Source organism: Gallinula chloropus (genome assembly GCF_964237585.1).
Source record: "Gallinula chloropus genome assembly, chromosome: 24".
Taxonomy (NCBI): Eukaryota; Metazoa; Chordata; class Aves; order Gruiformes; family Rallidae; genus Gallinula; species Gallinula chloropus.
In genome coordinates, this window is record NC_140109.1 from 6,596,699 (window position 1) to 6,618,928 (window position 22,230).

The 22,230-nt window shown below is 57.6% G+C and overlaps 1 protein-coding gene across 1 annotated transcript; it reads left to right on the forward strand.

The window, feature by feature from the left end:
* On the forward strand, positions 1-20,480 carry ST14 (ST14 transmembrane serine protease matriptase; the record flags this gene model as incomplete). The annotated part of the gene is made up of 19 exons (XM_084274874.1): positions 1-57; positions 7,916-8,075; positions 8,272-8,399; positions 9,000-9,070; positions 9,221-9,381; positions 9,891-9,926; positions 10,067-10,304; positions 10,448-10,587; positions 10,963-11,060; positions 11,392-11,501; positions 12,080-12,210; positions 12,473-12,577; positions 13,343-13,450; positions 14,091-14,204; positions 14,694-14,822; positions 15,819-16,005; positions 16,110-16,388; positions 17,794-17,926; positions 19,428-20,480. 19 exons carry the CDS (start codon positions 1-3, stop codon positions 19,587-19,589), a joined length of 2,547 nt encoding a protein of 848 aa, XP_084131000.1. The 3' UTR covers positions 19,590-20,480.
* Positions 20,481-22,230: the final 1,750 nt, after the last annotated feature.

Below are 22,230 nucleotides of genomic sequence, written 5' to 3' on the forward strand. Positions count from 1 at the left end.
ATGGAGCGAGGCTCCACGGCCTCCGGGGCCGGCATGAGGTACAGCGCCCAGCTGCAGGTGAGATTGGCACCCACTGTGAGGGGTGGGAGGGGGATCCCAAAAGCCCCTCAGCCTTTTGCCGAGCTGCCTCGTCCTCCCCTCGCTCCGGTTCCGTTGAGCCTCGCGGGTCGGGACTGAGCGGGGTGGCTCCAGGGTGTCCGGGAGCTCCTGCTCCCTCTCCGTTCTCAGGCAAGGTCAGGAGCGGTCAGCTGGGGGAAAGCAGAGCAGGAAAAAGAGAAACCAGCTTTGGGAAAGTGGAACTTCCCCCTCCAACCCCCCCTTGCCCTGTGGCAGTGCAGCAGTCTGTGCCGGCGGTACATCGACTCGATGGCAGCGCTGACATCGCTGGGGGGTGGGGGGGGGGGGTGGGGGTTCGATTTGGGCTTCAGCTCGGTGCTGGGGATGTGAACGCAAGGTGAACTCTTGGCAGCCTGTGGGTTTGGGTTGTTTAGCAACAGGTCTAACTAAACCTGTTCAAGCTGTCGGAAGGTCTGGCTTTAACCGCGGGCTTTGGGGCTTCGTTAACTAACCCGTGTGTTATCAGTGTGCTTTGAAACTCCAGTGAGCTGAAACCACAGCCTTGGCTTTTCATGTAGGTTTTCCCAGCTGAGGGTCGGGCAGGGACTGGCGGGTTTGGGTCGCACCTCCAGAGCCTGTTGTGTGCTGCAGAGCTGGTTGCAAACTGGGCTTGTAGGTTAAAGCCTGATAAGGCTTTCCAGCTCGCTTGGTCTCCAAGACCTGGCTTTAGTGGTTGTTATCTGGCAGCAGGAAAGGAGTCAGCAGCCCCAGTGCCCATCAGAAAGCTGGCCTACAGCGAGGGAAAGTTTCCCTTGCCTCCAGCCCCACTGCCCTGCGTGTGTCAGGGCCGGGGCGACTGCCAGGAGTGGGAAAGAGATGCTGTTGCTGATACCGCTCAGCTCGAGCTCCTTGTTCCCTGCCCAGGGTCGGGGTGACACCGTTGGGTGCAGTGTGATCTCGTTCCCCTGGTAGGTTTGCGCTCTGGTGTGTGTTTTACGGCGGGGCTGAGTGCTCAAGCGAGTCCCTTCACGCCAGGGCACTGACGTGCCAGGTCCTTTCCCCTGGGTCTGGACCAGTTTTTCCCCTGCATCAGTTCAAGAGGAGCCGATCTGATCCAGGAGGACTTCCCCAAAGAGGGTACCTGCCTCCCTGGTAGCAAACACCCCGAGGAATTTGTCCCTTGTAGAGCCCAGGTGTCGTTGGACTTGGCTCCCTACGGAGACGATGGCAGAGCGAACGTGAGTTGTTTTGCAACGACCGCGGCTCCTCGCGCAGCGGCCGGAGCTGCGACAGGTCTTGGGCACGGCGAGGAGAAGCTGCTCCTCTTCTTCAGAAAGGGGCAGAGCTTTTCTCTGGGGTGGTGGCTGGTGGGTGAGCTGCTGCTCAGGCCAGTTTCACCGCTGCCGGTGCCAAAGGGGATGAGGAAGGCACGGCGAGGAAAGGGCTGGGGCCGATCGAGAGCGTGCAGACCTTTGCTCAGCAAACAAAAGATCACTTTGTAAAACCATCGAGGAGGGAGCAGCGAGAGGTTTTTTGAGGGCCTGGCTTTGGGAAGGTATCAGACCAAAGGTCTCAGGGTAGAATAGACCGTTTCCATCCAAAGGCCACGCTGGCTCGCCTCGCAAATACCGCGCTGCGATACCCGGGCGATAGGCTGGGCTGGAGGAGGGAGCAGCTAATAGGGATGGGTTTGCCAGACAAGGGCTTTGCCCAGTCAGAGATGCTTCATGTTTCCCCTGCTCCCGGCTCTGAAGGTTCACATATCCAGGGGCCAGACCCACCTCAAAGATGGGGCAAGAGCGTGGGCGCCGCGTAATCATGTTTGGTTGAGGTCTGGGGCGCAGCTGGTTTTGGTAAGCTGCTGGAGGGTGTTTTTGTTGCTCAGACGGTACTTTCTGTACCAGGAAAGACAGAAATGTGCTTTAAATAAGCTGTTGGGCCTCTCTAGCACGTTTCTTTCCTGGTCTTGGGACATGAGTGTGTCGTAGGGAGGAATTTCATGGCTCGTAGCTATGTCTCCCAGGCCCGTGGTAGCTTTGTTTCCCCTCTTCTCCCCACGAATCGCTCTGTCTGACGGGTGGAAGTCTCTGCTGGGAGAAGAAACCCGGTTGGAAAAGCGCGGCAGCGGCGGCGTTTCCCGAGCTGCTGCGCTCCGTGGCCCTGCTGCGGGCTGATAAGCCCGTGCCATCCTGTGCAAACATTAACTTCAGTTTCTCCTGTACCAGAGCTACAGGAATTTGGTTTCTCGTATGACTCAGGATGGTCACAAGACGATTATTGAGCGCTGGGGGAGGACTGTGCTCGAAATTGGCGTGTGAAATAGGGGTGTGGGAGTTGTACCTTCTCGCTATTGCCCTTGCCCTCTGTGCCTGGAAGGCAGACGGTCTGGAGGACGCTGTGCCCTTTGTTTCCCGCTCTAGATTCCCTCCTTAGCCCTGGTGCCATCATTTTATAGCGTCATTGCCCTTAATAAGGAACCTCCAGACGAAAAATAACACGCTGGCACAGTTTCCTTTACTGCCCAGATTGGGGCAACAGAGCAGGACTGCGCCTTACGGAAACCGACCTCCTCTGCGTGCTGGTTTCATGTGTTTCTTATCAAGAGTAAGGGGTAAGAAGATTATTCTTATCAGATTTCTTGCCAGGGGAGTATTGGGGTTTGGAGCATGAGTATACCTGCTCTTCCCTTCTGTGGTCTGTATGGCTTTGGCCCTGAGCTGTCCTGCAGCAGAGCAGCTGAGCCTGGAGTGTGCTGGAGGTCAAGGGAAGCAGCTGAATCTCCCGTGCTGGACACACAAATTGACCACCCTTGATAAGGGGTGGGTGAAACTGACGGCCAGCAGCCCGGTCCTTCTGCGGGTCAGGGACCAGTGAACCAGGAGCAGACACGGGGTGAGAGGTGGAACAGCTGGTTTGGAGGAGAGGGGAGCAGATGAGGGCCTGTGGTGCCTGGGACACATCAGGTTGTCGCGCTGGAACCACCAAATGCTCCCGAAATCATCCTGTGGGAGATGTTGATCCCAGATGGACCTGGAGGCATCCCAGACATCCATCATCTTGCCGGAGAGCCGTACCCTGTGGGCCGTCCTAGCCTTTCCACGATCCCCCTTCGCGGGAGGACATCTCTGCTTTCTGGTGAGGGTCTCCAGTCGGCCGTGGCAGTTCCCACCATCCCCATGGCCCTGCTGAATTTCCTGCTGACAGAATTAGTCATTTCTGCATCTGGTTTGTCCAGTCTGGCAGAGCATGGTGGTTGCTGGCTAAAAATACATCGCACAACTGGCTTACAAGGAAGAGTGGGAAGGTTTTTTTTCTTACCCACAGGACTTCTCTCTGAGCTCTCTGCACGCAGGAGTTGGGCGCCAGAGATTTCCAAGCCCTGTAGAAACCTCTCTATGCACGTTCCTCTGCCAGGATTCCTCACGGAGACTACCCCAGGGTGTAGACATGAGCCAATGTCTTTCTGACCCTTTCACTTGATTGGCATGTGGCTTTCCTGCCAGGGTGCCACGTGCCCAGGCTGACACCATGACGAGAAACCTCCGATCCTGCCGTGGGGAGCCCCGACGTGACAACTGCACGAGGAGGAGAAAGAGGAAGTAACAGAACCCATGACTAAGGCGGGGAGGGTATCAAGGAAGGTTTTTTTCTGCTAATAGTATTTATTGGAGTAGTTTCCTTGAGAAGGGCGAGAGAGGCAAAGCTTGAGTCACTTTGGGCTGGAGGCTCTTTCCCGGTGAACCATGGGCAAGGTGAGAGCAGGACATGGGGTGGAAAGAGCCGATTGCTCAGCACACGCACAGCAGCCGTTAGCTAAAGGAGATGAAACCCGTGGTCTTCTGCTTGGTTTACCTATGGTCTTTCAAGCCTGTCTTGCTTTCGATTCCACCTGGTTTCTGCCTGGCTTAGAGGACGGTGGGCAGCACGGCCGGAGTGGTGGCGGCGAAGGGGATGTTCAGCACGGTGAGTGAGTGAGCAGAGGCTGAGCCTGCTTAAGCCTGGGACTAAAGTTAAGTGGGCGCTTTGTGTGCTTCGGCCTCTTACTCAGAGGTCTGGATGTGGGGGTCTCACCTGAAACCCCATCTGGCATTCCTGTAGTCCTCAGGGGATGCTTTTAAAAGAGCAGATAATGGCAGGACAAGGGGGAATGGACTAAAACTAAAGGAGGGAAGGTTTAGATTAGATATTAGGGGGAAGTTTTTTACAGAAAGAGTGGTGAAGTGCTGGAACAGGCAGCCCAGAGAGGTAGTTGATTCCCCGTCCCTGGAGGTGTTCAAGCCCAGGTTGGCTGGGGCCCTGGGCAGCCTTGTGTTGCTCCAGGCCTGGAGGTTGGTGTCCCTGCCTGTGGCAGGGGGGTTGGAGCTCTATGATCCTTGGGGTCCCTTCCAACCCAGAACATACTATGATTCTATGATTCTTCAGACCCTTTGCCTTGCTAGAGAAGAGAGTCAGCAGGAATCACTGTTGCTTGCCCAGGCTGCGACGTGCAACGGCTCTTCCAAGCAGCTTCATGCAGGCGGCAGAGTTGGCTGGGGAATATAAGGTGTGAGGATGGGGAAGGGTGAGATTGATACTGTAAAACAGAGAGCAGGGAGGGAAACCTCTTTGGATCTGGCCTCCTCTCTGCCTCTGATCACTGGGGGACTTCTGGTTGCAGCAATAACAGAGAGAACATCCCAGGGAGTCCCTGCACGCCTTTAGCTGCTCTTGGTGCTGCAAGTGGACACGGTGACAAAGGCATGCTGTCAACTCTGGCGGGTTTAAGACCTGGCATCCTTCTTTCCACCCTACCCCCCCAAGAAAAGCAGAGAAAATGTCTAAAGAAGGATCAAGTGATGACTTTCCTCACCCAACATCCTTCTATCCCGGTGTGGCGTGTGTGTGTGTTAGTGGGGCACCTACAAGGTGGGTGGGGGGGTGGATGAGGGCTGTGTTTTCCTCTTGATTGAATCACACTGATTAGTTCCTCTGTCTAGAGAGTTTTCTCTCTGTAAAGTCAGCACCTTTTGCCTGAAGACAGGGTTAAAATGCATCAGCCACAGCCTTGCGGCCTGGCCTCAGGCTGCAGCGGCTCTGGCTTGCAGCCAGGCCCCGTTTCATCCCAGCCGTTTGATGAATCCTGGGAACTTTGTGGGAGGGATTTCTTTGCTCTCCTGGCAGCCAGAGAAGACCTGATCTCCTCATGTGTTATTAAGGCCGAGATTTAATGGCTTCTGCCCAAAATTGACTACTCAGAACACGTAGGGATGGCCATCTTCCTTTCCACTGGGGGCACAGGGCAGGTAGTCCCTCCTCACTGGCCCCAGGCAGCCCTGGGGAAGCCGATGCTGCATGAATATGTAAGCCCCCACCCCCGAGGTTCCTAAAGGTGTTAAAAAGAGAATTAAATACTTTTCTTTCCCTTAAGGCTGGAAAGGAAGTACTGGGAAGTCCACAAGCAGCCCAGGGGTGGGACAAGAGGGGGATTTGTGGCTGGTTTCTTCTCTTCACCTGGTATTTCTTGCTTGATTTGGAAACTGATGGCAGCTGCTTCGTGGATGGTGCATCAAACCCCAGGCAGTTGTGACACTGCTTGGAGAGTGCCTTGGTTTCGGGGTGTCTGTATGTCTCCAAGCTTTATTTTCCACGTCTTCTGCTTTGAGGTTTCCTCAGGTTACCTTGACAAGCTTTTCCTTGTGTGATCACAGGAGAATATCCCCACCACGGGATCATCCTCCGTGGCCCTGCCTTTTGTTTCATCTGCTGCTGGCTGTGTTGGGGGGTGATAGAAAGCAAGCTCAGCACCTCAGAGACAGCACTGTCCTTTCTGCCTGGCCTTAGGTGATAAATCTCATGAGTAAAAGAAAGCTTCCTTCCCCAGGCTGTAGTGAAGGGCTGTCAGATGATAAACTCAGGTTATTCTCAGAGCAGTAGTAGTAGGTTGCTCCTGGTCGTGGTGGCTTCCTAGTAGTCTTTGCAGAGGTTTAAATTTGCAGAGTTCTTTACAAAAAAAGTGGGGTAGGCGCCAGCCAAGGCCCTTTTTTTTTCTAAAGGGCCTCAGGTGTGGGGAGGAGAGGTTTTGGGGAGATGCAGAGGGTGTGAGGAAGGGATGGACTGGGTGGAGGATAGGATGAAAGGAGAGCGGGGAAGCAGTGCAAGTGGGAGCTGGGCTTCCCTGCAGAGCCTGGGAAAAAGAAGATGGTGAAGGCTTCAAGTCAGAGAGGGGAGCACAGTCAGGATGGCTGAGGATGGTGACAGGTGATTGGTGACAGGAGGTGGGGCAACTGGCAATGGGCTCAAGCTGCGCCAGGGCAGAGGTCAGGTCAGATGTTAGGGAAAAGTTCTTCCCTGGCAGAGTTGTCAGGGCTGCCCAGGGAGGGGGCTGAGTCCCTGCCCCTGGGTGTGTTTATCAGAGGGGGAGATGAGGTGCTCAGGGATCTGGTTTAGCTTAGGATGGGAACGGTTGGACTTGATGAGCTTAAAGGGCTTTTCCAACCCTGTGATTCTGTGGGTCCACAAGGGAGGGCTTGGAGGTCCCTGTGTCGACAGGATGCCCTTTGCTTTTCATTTCCCTGACTTTCAGGGTCTCGGTGATGTTAGCCTGAGCCATTGGTGTATGTCTGTGTCTGCCCCAGGAGGACAGACAGGGCTGACCCCAGGGGCAGCGTTACCCCTTCCGGGGGCACAGTGATGCCTTTGAACAGGGCTGATGAGTGCTGCTCTGCGCTATGGAGTTGTGGTGTCTCTGCCATCATCCAGAGCCCTGCGCTGCTGCCCCGGGGAAGCTGCCAGACACCCGGGGAAGCTTGAGAGAGGGGGAAATGGAAAGGTGGTTGGCTGGGCAGGCGAGGCATCCTCGTGGTTTGGGCGGTTTTCAGCAGGCAGAGAGCCCTTCCTACCTGGGGGAGGCACAAGAAGAAAGCAGAAGATCTGATCGCTCTCCCAGCGCCTGTGAGCCAGCTCTGGGCAGGAGAGGAAGTGCTGGGGGGTAGTGCCTGTGGATCCGGAGCATCCGGCATCTGTCCCTTCTGAGGATCCTCTGGGCTGTGCAGCATCCTCTGACAACATCTGGGTTCCGATTCCCACCCGGGGCTGGAGGTACAGGTACGCAAGCAGGGCAAGGATGGAGGGCAGGGAAGCCGAAGGAGCAAGATGATGCCCTGATGTGGGGCTCTGCGCTGCGATGGAGACCTTCCTCTTCCTCACCCAGTCCAGTGAGAGCTGCACGTTGTGTCTGGCATTCCTCATTCCTGGGTGGCTTGTCCAGAGTGTCTGGTTGGACATGATGTCTTGTGTGTTCAGAGCTTGTTGTGTTTTGATTAACTCCTTTGAATGGATTTTGGCACTGAACAGGGAACCCCCAGCAGAAACAGGGGAGTGCAGAGGTGGCCAGGGAGATGCAGAGAGGGTTGTGTGCTGATGCAAAGGGAGGAAGTAACTTGGTTTCTTCTTTGTACAGTGATGCTATTTACAGCATACTGTGCCCAGCAAGCTGTGGGCGACGCTCCTGCGGCATCACAAGCGCTTCACAGGGCCAGAGTTCTGTCTGTGCCAGCAGGCAGAGAGCTCAGAGGCCGCGGGCTTGTGTCCTGCCATGCTCACAGCAGGGTGTGTGGGCTCACCCCTGAGTTTTTGAGCTGTGATCGCCGTGTGTTAGGTCTGAGAAGGAATGAGGTGTGTGAGGAAAAGCAAAGCGAAAGCTGTCAGGGTTTGTTTTGCTGTGAGGTGGCTGTGGAGCTGAGGAATGCTGCGGGCTCAGCTCTGGGGAGCTGCTGCAGGTTGGGGAGCTCTGCCCTGCTGTGCTGCTTCGTGGTTGGACCTCTCCAGACCAGGCTTTGGGAATGGCTTTTCCATCGTTCTGCCTTCTCTCCTCTCCTAGGACATGAACAACCTGGAGGAAGGGGTGGAGTTCCTCCCCGCCATGAACTCCAAGAAGGTGGAGAAGCGCGGCCCAAAGCGGCGGGTGGTCGCCGCTGCCGTGATCGTGGTTTCCCTGCTCGTCTCCCTAGTCACTGGCCTCCTGGTTTGGCACTTCATATGTGAGTATGACCTCTGGTGGGTGGTGGGCCCAGACACCTGGGAGCATCTCTACATGGGAAAGCTTCGTTGTCCGGTGTTGCTCCCCCACGTCCTCTCTGGGAAGGCTCTGGGAAGTGGGGGAATGCCATTTCCACCCCCCTGCCCTGACTTCTGTCCCTGGGCTGTGCCCTTTCTGACTGAACCATTGCCCTGCAGACAGGAACGCCCCCGTCCAGAAGGTTTTCAACGGCCACTTACGGGTTCTGAACTGGGACTTCCTTGACGTTTACGAGAACTCCAGCTCACCCGAATTCATTCTTCTGGCCAAGAAAGTGAAGAGCACGGTAAGAGGTTTCTCCCATCCTCCTGCAAGCCAGACTTTCTCCTCTTGCCCTGGGGATCTTGTGCACAGGACTGCTTGGAGCTTTCTCGCTCCTCTCAGCTCTCCCCGCTCGCCGTGACGCACTTGGGCTGGGTGCAGGGTGGCTGCCTTTAAGCTTGGGACCTGCCATCACAGCTCCAGTCTGGCTGCTGTGGCATTCACAACCCAGCATGTGCCATAAGAGGCCTCCTGGGTAAATCCTGGGGTCGGTGGATGAGACAGGGCTGGGAGCTGAGGTTGGAGGGTGGCTGCCCTCTGTGCTGGAGCCATGGCTGGTCTTGCCTTTCCCCCCAGACTCGGGTATTTGTTGTGCTTCCCCCGGGGAAGAGCGGGGTGAGGTGAGTCAGAGCAAGCTGTGGTGTGAAGGTCTGGGCACTTCTGGGACTCTCAGCTCTCCTTCTTCCTCTCTTTTCCTCTGCAGATTCCTGCAGCCAGGAATGCCGGGTATGTGCTCTGATTTTCTCTAGCAGGCTTGAAGCTCTGTCTGTGTTTAGCCTTTCCCCTCTCCTCTGGAAGTATGTTCTGGAAGTATGTGCTGAACACCCTTCTTTAAACCTTTCAGGTGGAGGAGATCTACATGAATCACGATGATATTGGCCCTTATCACAAAGAGACAGTGATAACTGCGTTCAGGTGAGTGTTAGGGGCTGTCTGAGCCCCATCCCAGGGTGGAGGGGGGCGATGCTGGGACGCCAAGTAGCCTGGACCCTTCTTCTACTGATACTTAAGCCTTCCTGTGTCTGTCCTTGCTCTCACCCCATAAATCTCCCTGTTCCCTTGCAGTGAAGGCAGCGTCATTGCCTATTACTGGTCTGAGTTCCAAGTCCCCAAGTACCGGGAGCAGAGCCTGGACAGGGCGATGGCAGACAAGCAGAGCCTGGTCCAGCAGTGGAACCCCCGCCTGCGGAACCCCATGCTGAAGGTGGAATCGGTCATCGCTTTCCGTGAGTGCTGCCTCTGCTGTCCCAGAGCCTCTGCGTGGGTCTGGGGTGGGGAGGATGTGCAGGTTGCTGGAGGGGGAAGCTGCAGGTCGCAGCCCTTCCCCCCCGGGGTGCCTTCGGCAGTGGGGACCCCTCTGTGGGTGAGCATGAGGACCTGGCTCTCAGGGCGCTGCTGTGATGGGCCACGCAGCCGCTGAGGGGCTGCACGGACCACTGCCCTTTGCTTGTGTGCTCTGTGTTGTCCTCTGAGCCCATCTGGAGAGGGATCAGGGATGGTTCCTCCCTCCTGCAGAGGAACAGCTCAATCACTTGGCTCCTCAGAGCCCAGGCAGGGAGAGACCCCACAAGCCAAGGCCGTAGTGACATGGGTCCCGGGTCCCAGTCCCAAGACTCAGGTCCCAGTCCCATGATTCAGGTCCCAGTCCCAGGACTCAAGTCCCAGTCCCTTCAGCTTTGCACCCAGAGAATTTGCACAGTCCAAAGGATGACAACACTTCTGTTTCCTCCCACAGCTGCCGACCCCAGCATAGCTAACTCCGCTCGGGACAGTAAGTAGAGTTCTTCAGTCTCATAACCACCTCTGTGCAACCTCAGACCTTTTTTTGGGGGGGCAATTTCCTTTGCAGGGTGTGGAAGGGCCTGAACCTCCCCATTTGCTTCATTAACTCTTCCCTGCTCTCCTGGGCAGATAGCTGCATGTTTACCCTCCATGCCAAGGAAGGAGAGGTGACCAGTTTCACCACGCCGGGCTTTCCCAACAGCCCGTACCCCAACAACGCGCACTGCTACTGGGCGCTGAGGGCGGATGCCAACTCCATCATCAGCTTGACCTTCAAGACACTGGTCCTGGAGCAGTGCACAGATGATGGTGACTACATCAAGGTGTACAACTCTCTGAGCCCCGTGGAGCCCCATGCGTTGGTCAGGTGAGTGTCCCCATTAGGTCCTTGAGTGTCCTGGCATGGGGGTGGCAGGGTGACACCAAGAGGTCCTGCTGGTGCAGGTGATCCGTGCTGCTGGAGGCTCTCTGTGTCATTGCATCTCATGGATTTTGCCCTTTACTTCACAGGCTCTGTGGGAGTTACGCCCCTTCCTACAACCTGACCTTCCTGTCCTCCCAGAACGTCCTGCTCGTCACCTTGGTTACCAACAAGGAAGGGAGATTCCCTGGATTTAAGGCCGAGTTCTTCCAGCTCCCAAGGATGAAGGGTGAGCAGAGGCCTTGGCCTGGTTCGTCCCTTGCTGTGGCTGTGGTCAGTGTCCCAGGGATGTGTCCAGGGCCAGGGGATCTGGGTGCAGGTCACATCTTGGAGCTCGCCTTGCCCATGGTGCTTTTGGCTGCTGTAACAACGCCCCCTGAGAAGGGCAGAGTAAGAATGATGTTGGAGTAGATGGATGCAGGAAGCACCTAATTGGTCTCCTGGGTTCTCTCCAAGCTTTGGAGCAGAGCTGCTCTCTCTGGAGATGGGTTTAACTGTGTTAGAGACTGTTGGCACCCACCTCAGGCGACAGCTAGCTCAGGCTTGGGAAAACCATGTCTCTCCAGACCTCTAACACACTTCCACCTTCCTCCTTATCTCCTAGGCTGTGGTGGGACCCTGAAAGGATGGAGTGGCACCTTCACCACTCCCTACTACCCAGCACACTACCCCCCAGGCGTGGACTGTGTCTGGAACATCGAGGTAAGACGGGGTCCCCTCTTCGCCTTAATTAGTCTGTCAGATGAACTTGCAGTGTGTGGGCTTTGGGACAGGCTGGTCACTTGCTGGCCAAACTGGTGGGGGAACCCTCTGCCCTGGGAGAGCAGGCTGTGTGGGCAAGAGGTCTGGGTTCAACCCCCCTGCTGCGGGCTTGTTCGGGCTGGGATGCCAGCGCAGGAAGCCGAGCTTTACCAGCTTCTTGGGAAGCTTCTTTCTTCTTCTCACTCATCTTCTGTCCTCCCCACAGCCCATCTTCTGTCCTCCCCACAACCCTTTGCCCCATTTCCCCTGCTGACCCTGTTTCCTTGGGCAGGTTCCCCCTGAGAAGAACGTGAAGGTGCGTTTCAACATGTTCTTCGTGCTGGAGCCCGGGATCCCCGTCAGCTCCTGCACCAAGGACTACGTGCAGATCAACGGCACGAGGTAAGCGTGGGGTGCTCCCCACCTTGCCCTTCATTCTATGGGGTGCTTTTTGGGATGGGATGGGGCCAGGAGGGGGCTGACCTGGGTGCCCTGTGGTCACGCACTCGTGCCTGGGATTAGACCCCCACCCTGGGTTTGTTGCTTGCTGCAGCTCAGCCCCCACCCACACCCCCCCAAATGCTGTGGTGCAGCTGGTCTCACACCCCAGGCATGGAAAGTTCTGGCCTGGTTTTGCTTGAAAGAGCAAATCCCCGTTGTCAGGGGCGGTCGCGTCGCGCTCTGTCGTGTGGTTCCTGTTACGTTTACGGCTCCCTGTTGCCCAGCCTTGGCTAAGCTGGGCTGAAAAGGCTGTGCAGGGGAAGTGAGCAGTGCTGTTTCACAACAATTTGGGCAAGGGAACTTGAGCCATCCTGGAAGAGGGAAGGGGGGAGGTTCCCAGTCAGCACCGGCACCTCTGGCTGGTTGCTGGAGTGGTGGCTGCGTGATTCCTGCCCGCACAGTGGGATGGGATCCAGAGGCAGCACCGATGGGGAGGCTGGGGACAGAAGGAGGGTTCACCCTTGCTTGCTCCCTGGCAGGTACTGTGGGGAGCGTTCCCAGTTTGTGGTGGCCAGTACCACCAACAAAATAGAGGTCCAGTTCCACTCCGACCAGTCCTACACAGACACCGGTTTCTCTGCCGAGTACCTGTCCTACGACTCCAGTGACCGTGAGTTGAAACCCTCAGGCTGCTGGGGGAGGTGGGAATTCCTGCCTGCAGCCTGCCTTGTGAATTGGGGAAGCACCCTTTTCCTTTTCCCTGGCAAACCCCATCCTATTCCTGCTCCGTCCCACGGGAAGAGGTGCTGTTAGCACTGGGTGCTGCAAGCTGGGCACAGGGAGCGGTGTGTGGGGTGGGGGGAGAGACAGAGGGGATGGCTGCAAGGCTCATGTCTCATTTGATCCCCTCCTTGCCCCCCTCCCCATCTCAGCCTGCCCTGGCAAGTTCACCTGCAACACCGGCCGCTGCATCGACAGGAGCATGCGCTGCGACGGCTGGCTCGACTGCGTCGACGGCAGCGACGAGAGAGCCTGCAGTAAGTCTGGCCTTCCCCTGCCTTCAGCTCCTGCCACCCCTGGGGTGGCTGCTGGAGCCAGAGAGCCACTCGGCCTGGCGATCCACTTGGGATCCTTTCCCAGCGCAGGAGCCCAGGGTTCCTGCTCATCCCTCTCCCAGTGGCTGTCTCTCCCTTTCCAGTCCATCCCAGTTGGTTTTTCCATTTGATCCTTGAGGTCGCTGTGGGTTGGGCTGAGCATCAGTGATGTGTTTTGTTACTGAACCAGGCTGGTCTCACAGTGTGATCCATGTGGATATCCCTGTGATAACACAGGGATGAGTTTTCCTCTTGGAAAACATCTGGATATATGGAGATATATCTATCCCACAGATAGATATATCCATGTGTGTATTTATCTATAGCTCAGAGTTATTGTCCTCTTAATTAGGGAGGAGGGGACCCTCTGGTTTGGGATCCCATTAGCAGGCACAGGGCTACATTCCCAGGACGAGCGTGCTGCCGGCCTGGGCGCCGTGACCTGGGCATCTCGGGTGCTTTCCCACTGTGATTTGAGTTGTAGCCTCTGACTGTGCTGCTGCCCTGTGAGCTCCAGCCCTACCTGCCAGAGAGGGGGCAGCTCCCCAGGCGCTGTTGTGTTACCGCGTTCCCGTCGCGGTGTTTCCTGGGGCGCTGCCCGTGTTTCCCCGCGGTGCCACGGGAGAGGCCACAGCAGACGTGTCCCTGGTGGGGCCCCACATGTGCCTTGGTGGGTCTCTCCCCTGATTTCTGCCTCTCCCTTTGCAGCCTGTACCGAGCAGCAGTTCAAGTGCCAGAACGGCTGGTGCAAGCCCAAGTTCTGGCTCTGCGACAACGTCAACGACTGCGGCGACAACAGCGACGAGCTGCAGTGCAGTAAGTGACAGGGGCCCCAGGCAGGAGCCCTGAGTGAGAGCTCAGAGGTGGGGAAGGAGGAGGAGCAGAGGTGTAGGAAACAGAGGGTTTTGGGGAGAATCATAGAATCATGGAATGTATAAGGTTGGGAGGTGCCTTTGGAGGGCATCTTGTCCTGCAGTGAGCAGGGACATCTTCACTAGAGCACGTCGCTCAGAGCCTGACCTTGGATGTCTCCAGGGATGGGGCCTCCACCACCTCTCTGGGCACCCTGTGCCAGTGACCCACCACCCTCAGAGGGAAGAACTTTTTCCTAATACCCAACCCGAATCTCCCCTTTTCCAGTTTAAAACCATCACCCCTCATCCTCTCACTCCATGCCCTCGGGAACAGCTTTCCTATAGGCACCTTTCAGGGACTGGAAGGGTGCTATAAGGTCCTTCTGGAACCTTCTCTTCCCCAGGCTGAACAAGGCCAGCTCAGCCTAAAAAAGGGCTGATTCAGTTGCTGCTGGTGTGGGCTTAAGGGCAGAAAGGAGCAGGGCTGCAGGAGATGGGTGCTTGTACACCGTAGCCACTGAGGCTCGGCTCAGGGAGAAGGGAGACAGCTGCAGCCCTGTGCCAGAGGTGCTGAGGGGGGTTGTGCTCTGCTCTTTCCCCAGGCTGTGCAGCTGACAGCTTCAAGTGCAACAATGGGAAGTGCATCCCCAATGCACAGGTGTGTGACAGCAAGGATGACTGCGGAGACGGGAGCGACGAGGGCACCTGCAGCAGCGGTGAGGATCATAGAATCCCAGGCTGGTCTGGGTTGGGAGGGACCCCAAGGGTCACAGAGCTCCAACCCCCCTGCCACAGGCAGGGACACCAACCTCCAGGCCTGGAGCTACACAAGGTTGCCCAGGGCCCCAGCCAACCTGGCCTTGAACACCCCCAGGGATGGGGCACCCACCCCCTCTCTGGGCAGCCCCTTCCAGCCCCTCACCACTCTCTCTGCAAAGAACTTCCCCCTAATCTCTCCTCTCACCCTTCCCTCCTCCAGCTTCACTCCATCCCCCTTCTCCTGCCATTGTCTACCCTTTCAAAAAGTTGATTCCCCTCCTGTTTACAAGCTCCCTTCAGGCACTGGAAGGCTGCAGAGGGGACCCACCCTCAAATGCAGCTTCTTTATGAATTTTCTTGGGGGACAGGGCAGTGTGGATGGGCTGAAGAGGTGAGTGCCATCCCCAAAACTGGGCCTAACCCTTCTGCTTCCACTCTGCCAGCAGCAGCCCGTGCAACAGTCCCCTGCAAGGAATACACCTACAAATGCCAGAGCGGGAGCTGCATCAGCAAACAGAACCCTGAGTGCGACGGGGAGCAGGACTGTGAAGACAACTCCGACGAGCAGAACTGCAGTGAGTGCCCTGGGGAGCTGGGGACATGGGTCTGCTGGGCCAGGCCTCCTAGAGAAATGCTTCAGTGTGGTGGGGAGAGCACCTGGGCTGGGGGGAGAAACAGCCACAGGCAGGGCAGCTGGGTGGCTCAAGGGCTACAGGAGCTTGGCTGTGCATTTCCACAGTCACAGAATCACAGGGGTTGAGAGGGACCTCCAGAGCCCATGGGGTCCAACCCCCTGCCAAAGCAGGGTCCCTAGGACAGGGCACACAGGTCGGTGGCCAGACGGGGCTGGAATCTCTCCAGAGAAGGAGACTCCACACCCCCTGGGCAGCCTGTCCCAGGGCTCCCTCACCCTCACTGGGGAAAAGTTCTTCCCCAGATTGGTGTGGAACTCCCTGTGCTCCAACTTGAGGCCATCACCCCTTGTCCTGTCCCCACAGACCCTGAGCAGAGGCTGCCCATGTCCCCCTGTGTCCCACCCTTCAGATCTTTATACCCATTGATCAGATCCCCTCTCAGGCTGCTTCTCCCCAGGCTGAACAGCCCCAGCTCACTCAGCCTTTCCTCACAGGGGAGATGCTCCAGGCCCTTCATCCCCTTCGTAGCCTCCTCTGGACTCTCTCCAGGAGATCCCTGGCTGGTTTATCCCAGGGAGCCCAGAACTGGACACAATGCTCCAGGTGGGGCCTGACCAGGGCAGAGCAGAGGGGGAGGATCCCCTCCTGTGACCTGCTGCCCACACTCCTCTTGCTGCCCCCAGGATCCCATTGTCCTTCTTGGCCCCGGGGCACACTGCTGGCTCATGGCCACCCTGTCACCCCCCAGCACCCCCAGGTCCTTCTCCACAGAGCTCCTCCCCAGCAGGTCACCCCCCAGCCAGACTTAGCCAGTAGATGTTTTAGCACATGATGAGGGTAACGGGGCACCTGCACCCCAGGAGGTGTCCTAGAGGAGCAAAAGGGGAAAGTATTGGATGGGGACAGGGATAACCCAGCGTCCCTTCCCCACCCCAGACTGCGGCATCCGCTCCTACATAAGAAAGTCGCGGATCGTCGGCGGGCAGAACTCGGATGTGGGAGAGTGGCCGTGGCAGGTCAGCCTGCACGTGGAGGGCCAGGGCCACATCTGCGGGGCCTCCCTGATCTCGGACAGATGGCTGGTGTCGGCGGCGCACTGCTTCCTGCAGCTGCAGGGCATCAGGTGGGTGGGAGGACGTTCCCATGCTCCCCCAGCAGGGGAAATCTTTTAAGAGAGCTTGGTGAGGCACATCTAAGAGGCTTCACCCTGCCCCATGACTCGCCCAGGTACTCCAATCCCAAGCTGTGGACAGCGTACCTCGGCCTCACCGACCAAGGCAACCGCAACGACGCCAACGTGCAGGCACGCAAGGTCAAGAGCATCATCTCCCACCCCTTCTTCAATGACTACACCTACGACTATGACATTGCCTTGATGGAGCTGGAGAGCCCTGTCACCTTCTCCTCTGTCGTCCAGCCCATCTGCCTGCCCGATGCCACCCACCAATTCCCCGTGGGCAAGGACCTGTGGGTGACCGGGTGGGGGGCGACCGCAGAAGGAGGTATGTGGAGTGGTGCTTCTTCATGAATTTGGGGCTGTGGTGATGTGTTTTCCAGTGTGGCTTCAGGGAAGGGGGATGGGCTGGGACATGGTTGAATAGGATTAGAGGAGATTCTGGACAAGGGGAAGGCTGTGGATGTGTCTACCTGGACTTCAGTAAAGCCTTTGACACGGTTTCTCACAGCGCTCTGACTGAGAAACTGGCTGCCACTGGCCTTGACAGGTGGGTTAAAAACTGGCTGGATGGACAAGCCCAAAGGGTGGTGGTGAATGGAGCCAAAGCCAGCTGGAGGCCGGTCACGAGTGGCGTCCCCCAGGGCTCAGTCCTGGGTCCAGTCTTGTTCAACATCTTTATCAATGACCTGGATGAAGGGATTGAATGTTCCCTCAGTGAGTTTGCAGATGACACTAAACTGGGAGGAAGTGTTGATCTGCCTGAGGGTGGGGAGGCTCTTCTGAGGGACCTGAACAGGCTGGAGTGATGGGCTGAGACCAACGGGATAAAGTTTACCATGGCCAAGTGCAGAGTGCTGCACATGGGACAGAACAACCCCAGGCAGCGCTACAGGCTGGGGGGAGACTGGCTGGAGAGCTGTCAGGAAGAGAAGGACCTGGGGGTGTTGGTTGACTGCAGGCTGAATATGAGCCAGCAGTGTGCCCGGGCAGCCAAGAAGGCCAATGGCACCCTGGCTTGTATCAAAAACAGCGTGGCCAGTAGGTCTGGGGAAGTAATTGTGCCCCTGTACCCAGCATTGGTGAGGCCACACCTTGAGTACTGGGTCCAGTTCTGGGCTCCTTAGCATCAGAAGGACATGGAGGTCCTGGAGCGTGTCCAGAGAAGGGCAACCAGGCTGGGGAAGGGGCTGGAGGGCAAATCCTCTGAGGAGCGGCTGAGGGAGCTGGGGGTGTTGAACCTGGAGAAGAGGAGGCTGAGGGGAGCCCTTCTCCCCACCTCCCCTGCCCTGCCAGGAGGGTGCAGAGAGGTGGGCGCTGGTCTCTCCAGCCAGGGGCCAGGAGCTGGGACAAGGGGCAATGGGCTCAAGCTGCGCCAGGGCAGGGTCAGAGCAGCTGTGAGGAGAGAATTCTTCCCTGGCAGAGTTGTCAGGGCCTGGCCCAGGCTGCCCAGGGAGGGGGCTGAGTCCCTGCCCCTGGGTGTGTTTAACAGAGGGGAGATGAGGTGCTCAGGGAGCTGGTTTAGCACAGGATGGGAATGGTTGGACTTGATGATCTTCAAAGCTCTCTTCCAACCTGGTGATTCTTGATTCTTGTGATCTCTGGGGAGCACCCAAAGTTGACCTCTTTCCCGAACAGGGGTTCACCTGGCAGTGAGCTGGTGGTTCAGAGCACCAAGGTAGCAAAACCCCCCTGTGTGCTTTCCCTTAGCATCTGCCCTTTGCTCCTGGCAGGCAGCGGCGCCTCCATCCTGCAGAAGGCAGAAATCCGCCTCATCAACCAGACTGTCTGCAACCAGCTGCTGTCCGACCAGCTGACGCCGCGCATGATGTGTGTGGGGATCCTGACCGGCGGCGTGGACGCCTGCCAGGTAAAGCAGCGCTGGGCTTGCTGGCTGTTAGGGACTGTTGTGGTTTTACCCTGGCTGAGAGCCCAGATCCAGGCAGCTGCCTGCTCCTTAAAGGAAAAGAGCAGGGGGAGAAGAGGGTAGGGGGGGGTGAGGGAAGGGAAGGGAAAAGGAAGGGGTAAATAGCAACCACAAAAGCAAGAAACCCAAAGCCTGTGGGTTGGGATAAAAGGATAGTTTACTAGAATAGCAGAGAGATCAAATATAACAATGCTGACAGGACTGTAGATCTGTGAAACTGTTGATACACAAGGCAGTTTGTCACCCAACCACACAACGCAGGCCCTGCCACCCAGGGCCGTCCCGGAACCCGACCGTCCCCCAAAAACCTGGAGCTGCCCCCTCCTCCTTCCATCACCCCCCCTTTATACTGAGCAGGATGGAATTGGCATGGAATACTTCTCTTTGGCCCGTTTGGGTCACCTGTCCTGGCTTCATCCCCTCCTTTCTCATGAATAGAGAAATATGAAGAGCTGAGAAAGTCCTTGACTGTCTGACAGCAACTAAAACCATCAGGGTGTTATCAGCACTGCTTTCATTTTAACTCTCAAACACAGCATCCCATCTGCTGCTACAAATGAAGTTAACCCCATCCTGACCCAAACCAGGACACCTCCTCCTCCCATCAGCCCCCCATTGTACTGAGCATGACATAATTGGCATGGAATACTCTCTTTGGCCCGTTTGGGTCACCTGTCCTGGCTTCATCCCCTCCCTTCTCATGAATAGAGAAATATGAAGAGCTGAGAAAGTCCTTGACTGCTTGACCACCACTAAAACCATCAGGGTGTTATCAGCACTGCTTTCATTTTAACTCTCAAACACAGCATCCCATCCGCTGCTACAAATGAAGTTAACCCCATCCTGACCCAAACCAGGACACCTCCTCCTCCCATCAGCCCCCTGTTGTACTGAGCATGACATAATTGGCATGGAATACTCTCTTTGGCCCATTTGGGTCACCTGTCCTGGCTTCATCCCTTCCCTTCTCATGAATAGAGAAATATGAAGAGCTGAGAAAGTCCTTGACTGCTTGACCACCACTAAAACCATCAGGGTGTTACCAGCACTGCTTTCATTTTAACTCCCAAACACAGCATCCCATCTGCTGCTACAGAAGGAGTTAACTCCATCCTGACCCAAAACCAGGACAGGGACACAGGCCCTTTGCCCAGCCCTTTACCCTCAGCCCTTTATTCTACTCTGGCACTCGTGCACCTATTGCCCCACTCCACCCTCAGCAAATCTGCCCGGCTCCCCCTTGATGTGGAGGAATCCGAATGGGCTGGAGCAGCCAAACAGGTGCCTTTAGTCTCAAAACCTGCACCCCCCAGTAACTCAGGGCGGTGTGACCCTCACCTTACAGACCTGGGGCCCCGTTTGCCCCCACAGCCAGCTGACTCTGTGTGTTTTTAGGGCTGGTTCCTTGGGGTTGGTGCTCATGCTCCTGTCTGTGTTGGTGCAGGGAGACTCGGGCGGGCCGCTGGTCAGCGTGGAGCCCAACAACCGCATGTTCCTGGCCGGCGTGGTGAGCTGGGGCGACGGCTGCGCGCAGCGGAACAAGCCCGGGGTGTACAGCCGCCTCACCAGCCTGAGGCAGTGGATCAAAGAGCAGACAAAGCTGTAGGGCCAGGCTCAGCCCTCCAGGGACACAGACAACCTCTTGTACAGCACAGGCTGGAGCCTCACCCAGACCTGGCGCTGCCTTGGGGGCAGCACCCAGCCTCTACTGTGAACTTGAACCCTCCCTCTACCTCGAACTCTGCCTGGCCCCCTCCCCAAAAGCTGAGGGCTGTGTGTGTGTGTGGAGGGGGGTGGGTTTAGCCCTTTGTGTTTTAGGAATCAAGGTTTGGAGGAGAAGAAATTTCCTGCTGTGGTAAGTTATTGATTTTGAGAGCTGTGCCAACTTGAGTGACCCAATCATTCAAGATCCAGATAAGTTTATTCTTCCACTTAATTGAGATAATAAAAATAAGATTTTTACAAGAAAAAAAAAAAGAAGAAAGCCAAAAAAAAAAATGACAGACCCCTTTGTGCACCCCAGCTTTACTGGGACAGGTCCCAAGCTGTGCTTTCAGGGTAGGGACTTGAGCCATGGGTTTGTTTTCCAACTGCCGTCCGCAACCCCTTTCTCTGGTCTTGAGTCATGGGAGGTGGGGGGGGGGAAAGGAGTTCTTGCCAAGATTTTGGGGGAATCCCCCCCCCTTAGAATCCCTGCCTGGGGTGGGGGCTCCTCTGTGGTCCCCTCTGGCTGAGCAGAGAGGTGGGTCTACAAGAGAGAAGGGGAGAGAGGGTCTTACTCCCCCTGTGCCTTAACACTCCTCCATCATCGAGCTGATGGGTCATCTTCAGCTCTCCTGCTGCTGGGAGGGTGCTGCCCTCAGCTCCTTCCCCTTCCTTGCTGAAACAAGGGGAAGGGGTTAACAAAACCCCTCCTTGGAGCTGGGTCCTGGCCGTGCCAGACCCGGGGCACAGCCCTTTCCTTCCTTGTGTAACCACCGTGTGCAGCTCTGTGACTTCAGGAACATGTGCTGGGGGGTGGGGGGGGGTGGGGGGTGTGGGGGGGTCCCTTTTGTTCCTTTGCACTCCAACCCTCCTCACCTGTAAATGAATTGTTTTGTAAACCCACTCTGAAGTGGAAATGCTCTAATAAACAGGGATATTTTCTAATGCTCTGCCTGTGCTGTTCTTCAGGAGGTTCTGTGCAACTTTTCCCTCACCCTGGGAGAGACCTGGGCCAAGGGCAGGACTGAAGCTGGGAAGGGGATTTGTGCAGCATCCATCCCCTCTCCTGCTGCCAAGAGCTTTATATGGTCTCCCCCCACCCTCAAGCTTCAGAGGCTGATGCAGCACCCAGGGTGCAGCACAAGGTGGAGAGAGACCCAAAGGATGGAGAGGGTCAGGGACCAGTGTGGTGTCTGCACTACACACAAAGCTACAGCAGCAGGACCAGCAGCTTTCACTGCTGGGATGGGAAAAAAACCTCCTTGTTCCAGTCCCAGCCCCCTGCACCCATCTGGGAGATGAGCTGGGGAAGGGGTCGGTGCTTGGGGGGCACCAACTCGGCTCCCCAGGGCCAGGGGGGTTGGAGGCTGGAGGGTGACACTGGGGGGCTGTTGTCCCAGCAGAACCAGCAAGGTGCAGTACACAGGCTGCTTCCCTGGCCAAACTCCTCCTGCCAGGGGTTGTCAGGGGGGGGTTGATGTCCCCCCTCCCCACCCAAAGGGACCTGGGGTCTAGGGGGTCCTGAGGGGGTTGGGGGGGTCTGTGTTGTCATCCCCCCTGAAGGGACATGGGGGCTGGAGGTGTCAGGGGGGGCCAGGTCCACCCCCACCCCAGAAGTGACTCAGGGTCTGGGGGTGTCAGGGGGATCTGGGGGTGTTTGAGGGGGTCCATGTCCCCCCCCACCCCAAAGGACCCAAGGTCTAGGGGAGGGTCAGGGGTGTCTGGGGGAGAGTCTGTGTCCCCCCTCTCTGAAAAAGGACCTGGGGTCTGGGGGGTCCTGGGAGGGTCACAGGGGCTAGGGGGGTCATGGGGGGCACAGGGAGGGGCCCTGCTGCAAGGGGGGGACACAGGGGGGCATGGGGGGCCCTGCTCCAAGGTGGTGGTGGGTGCAGGGGCTGGGGGGGGGCTATGGGGGGATCATTGGGGTGCCCCCCCCCCACCCCCTTAAATAAACCTCTTGTGCTCCTTGGACCGAGTGTGCTGGGGGGGGGGGGGGGGGAGGGGCAGCCTCTGGACACCCCCTCCCCTTCCCCCCCCCTCCCCTTTCCTTCCCCTCCCCCCCCGGGATCCGGCCGGCGCGTGGCGGAGCCTCACCCCCCTCCCCCCCTAATCCCCCCCCATCCCGTTCCCCTCCCCCCCCTTTCCTGCCCCGTTTCCGACGGCGTCGCCCATCCCCCACCCGGGGGGGGGGCACCCGAGGGGGGGGGAGGGGAATGGGAATGGGGGAACCCCCCCAATGGGGGAGGGGAAGGGGGGAGGGCAGGGTCTGGGTGGGGGAGGGGAAGGGAGTCTGTGAGCTGGGGGGGGGGGGGAGGGGGCACCCGAAGGGGGGGGAGGGGAATGGGAATGGGGAGGGGAAGGGTTGGGGGGGTCAGGGTGTGGGTGGGGGAGGGGAAGGGGGGGTCTGGGGGTGCTGTGACCCTGGTGGGGGATGGGCCGCCCCCCTCCCCCCCCCCAAGTGGCGTCAGCAGCGGGGGGGGGGGGAGGGGTCAGTGGGGGGGGTGGGGGGGGGCAGGAAGGGGGTTGGGCGCGCCGGACACCTG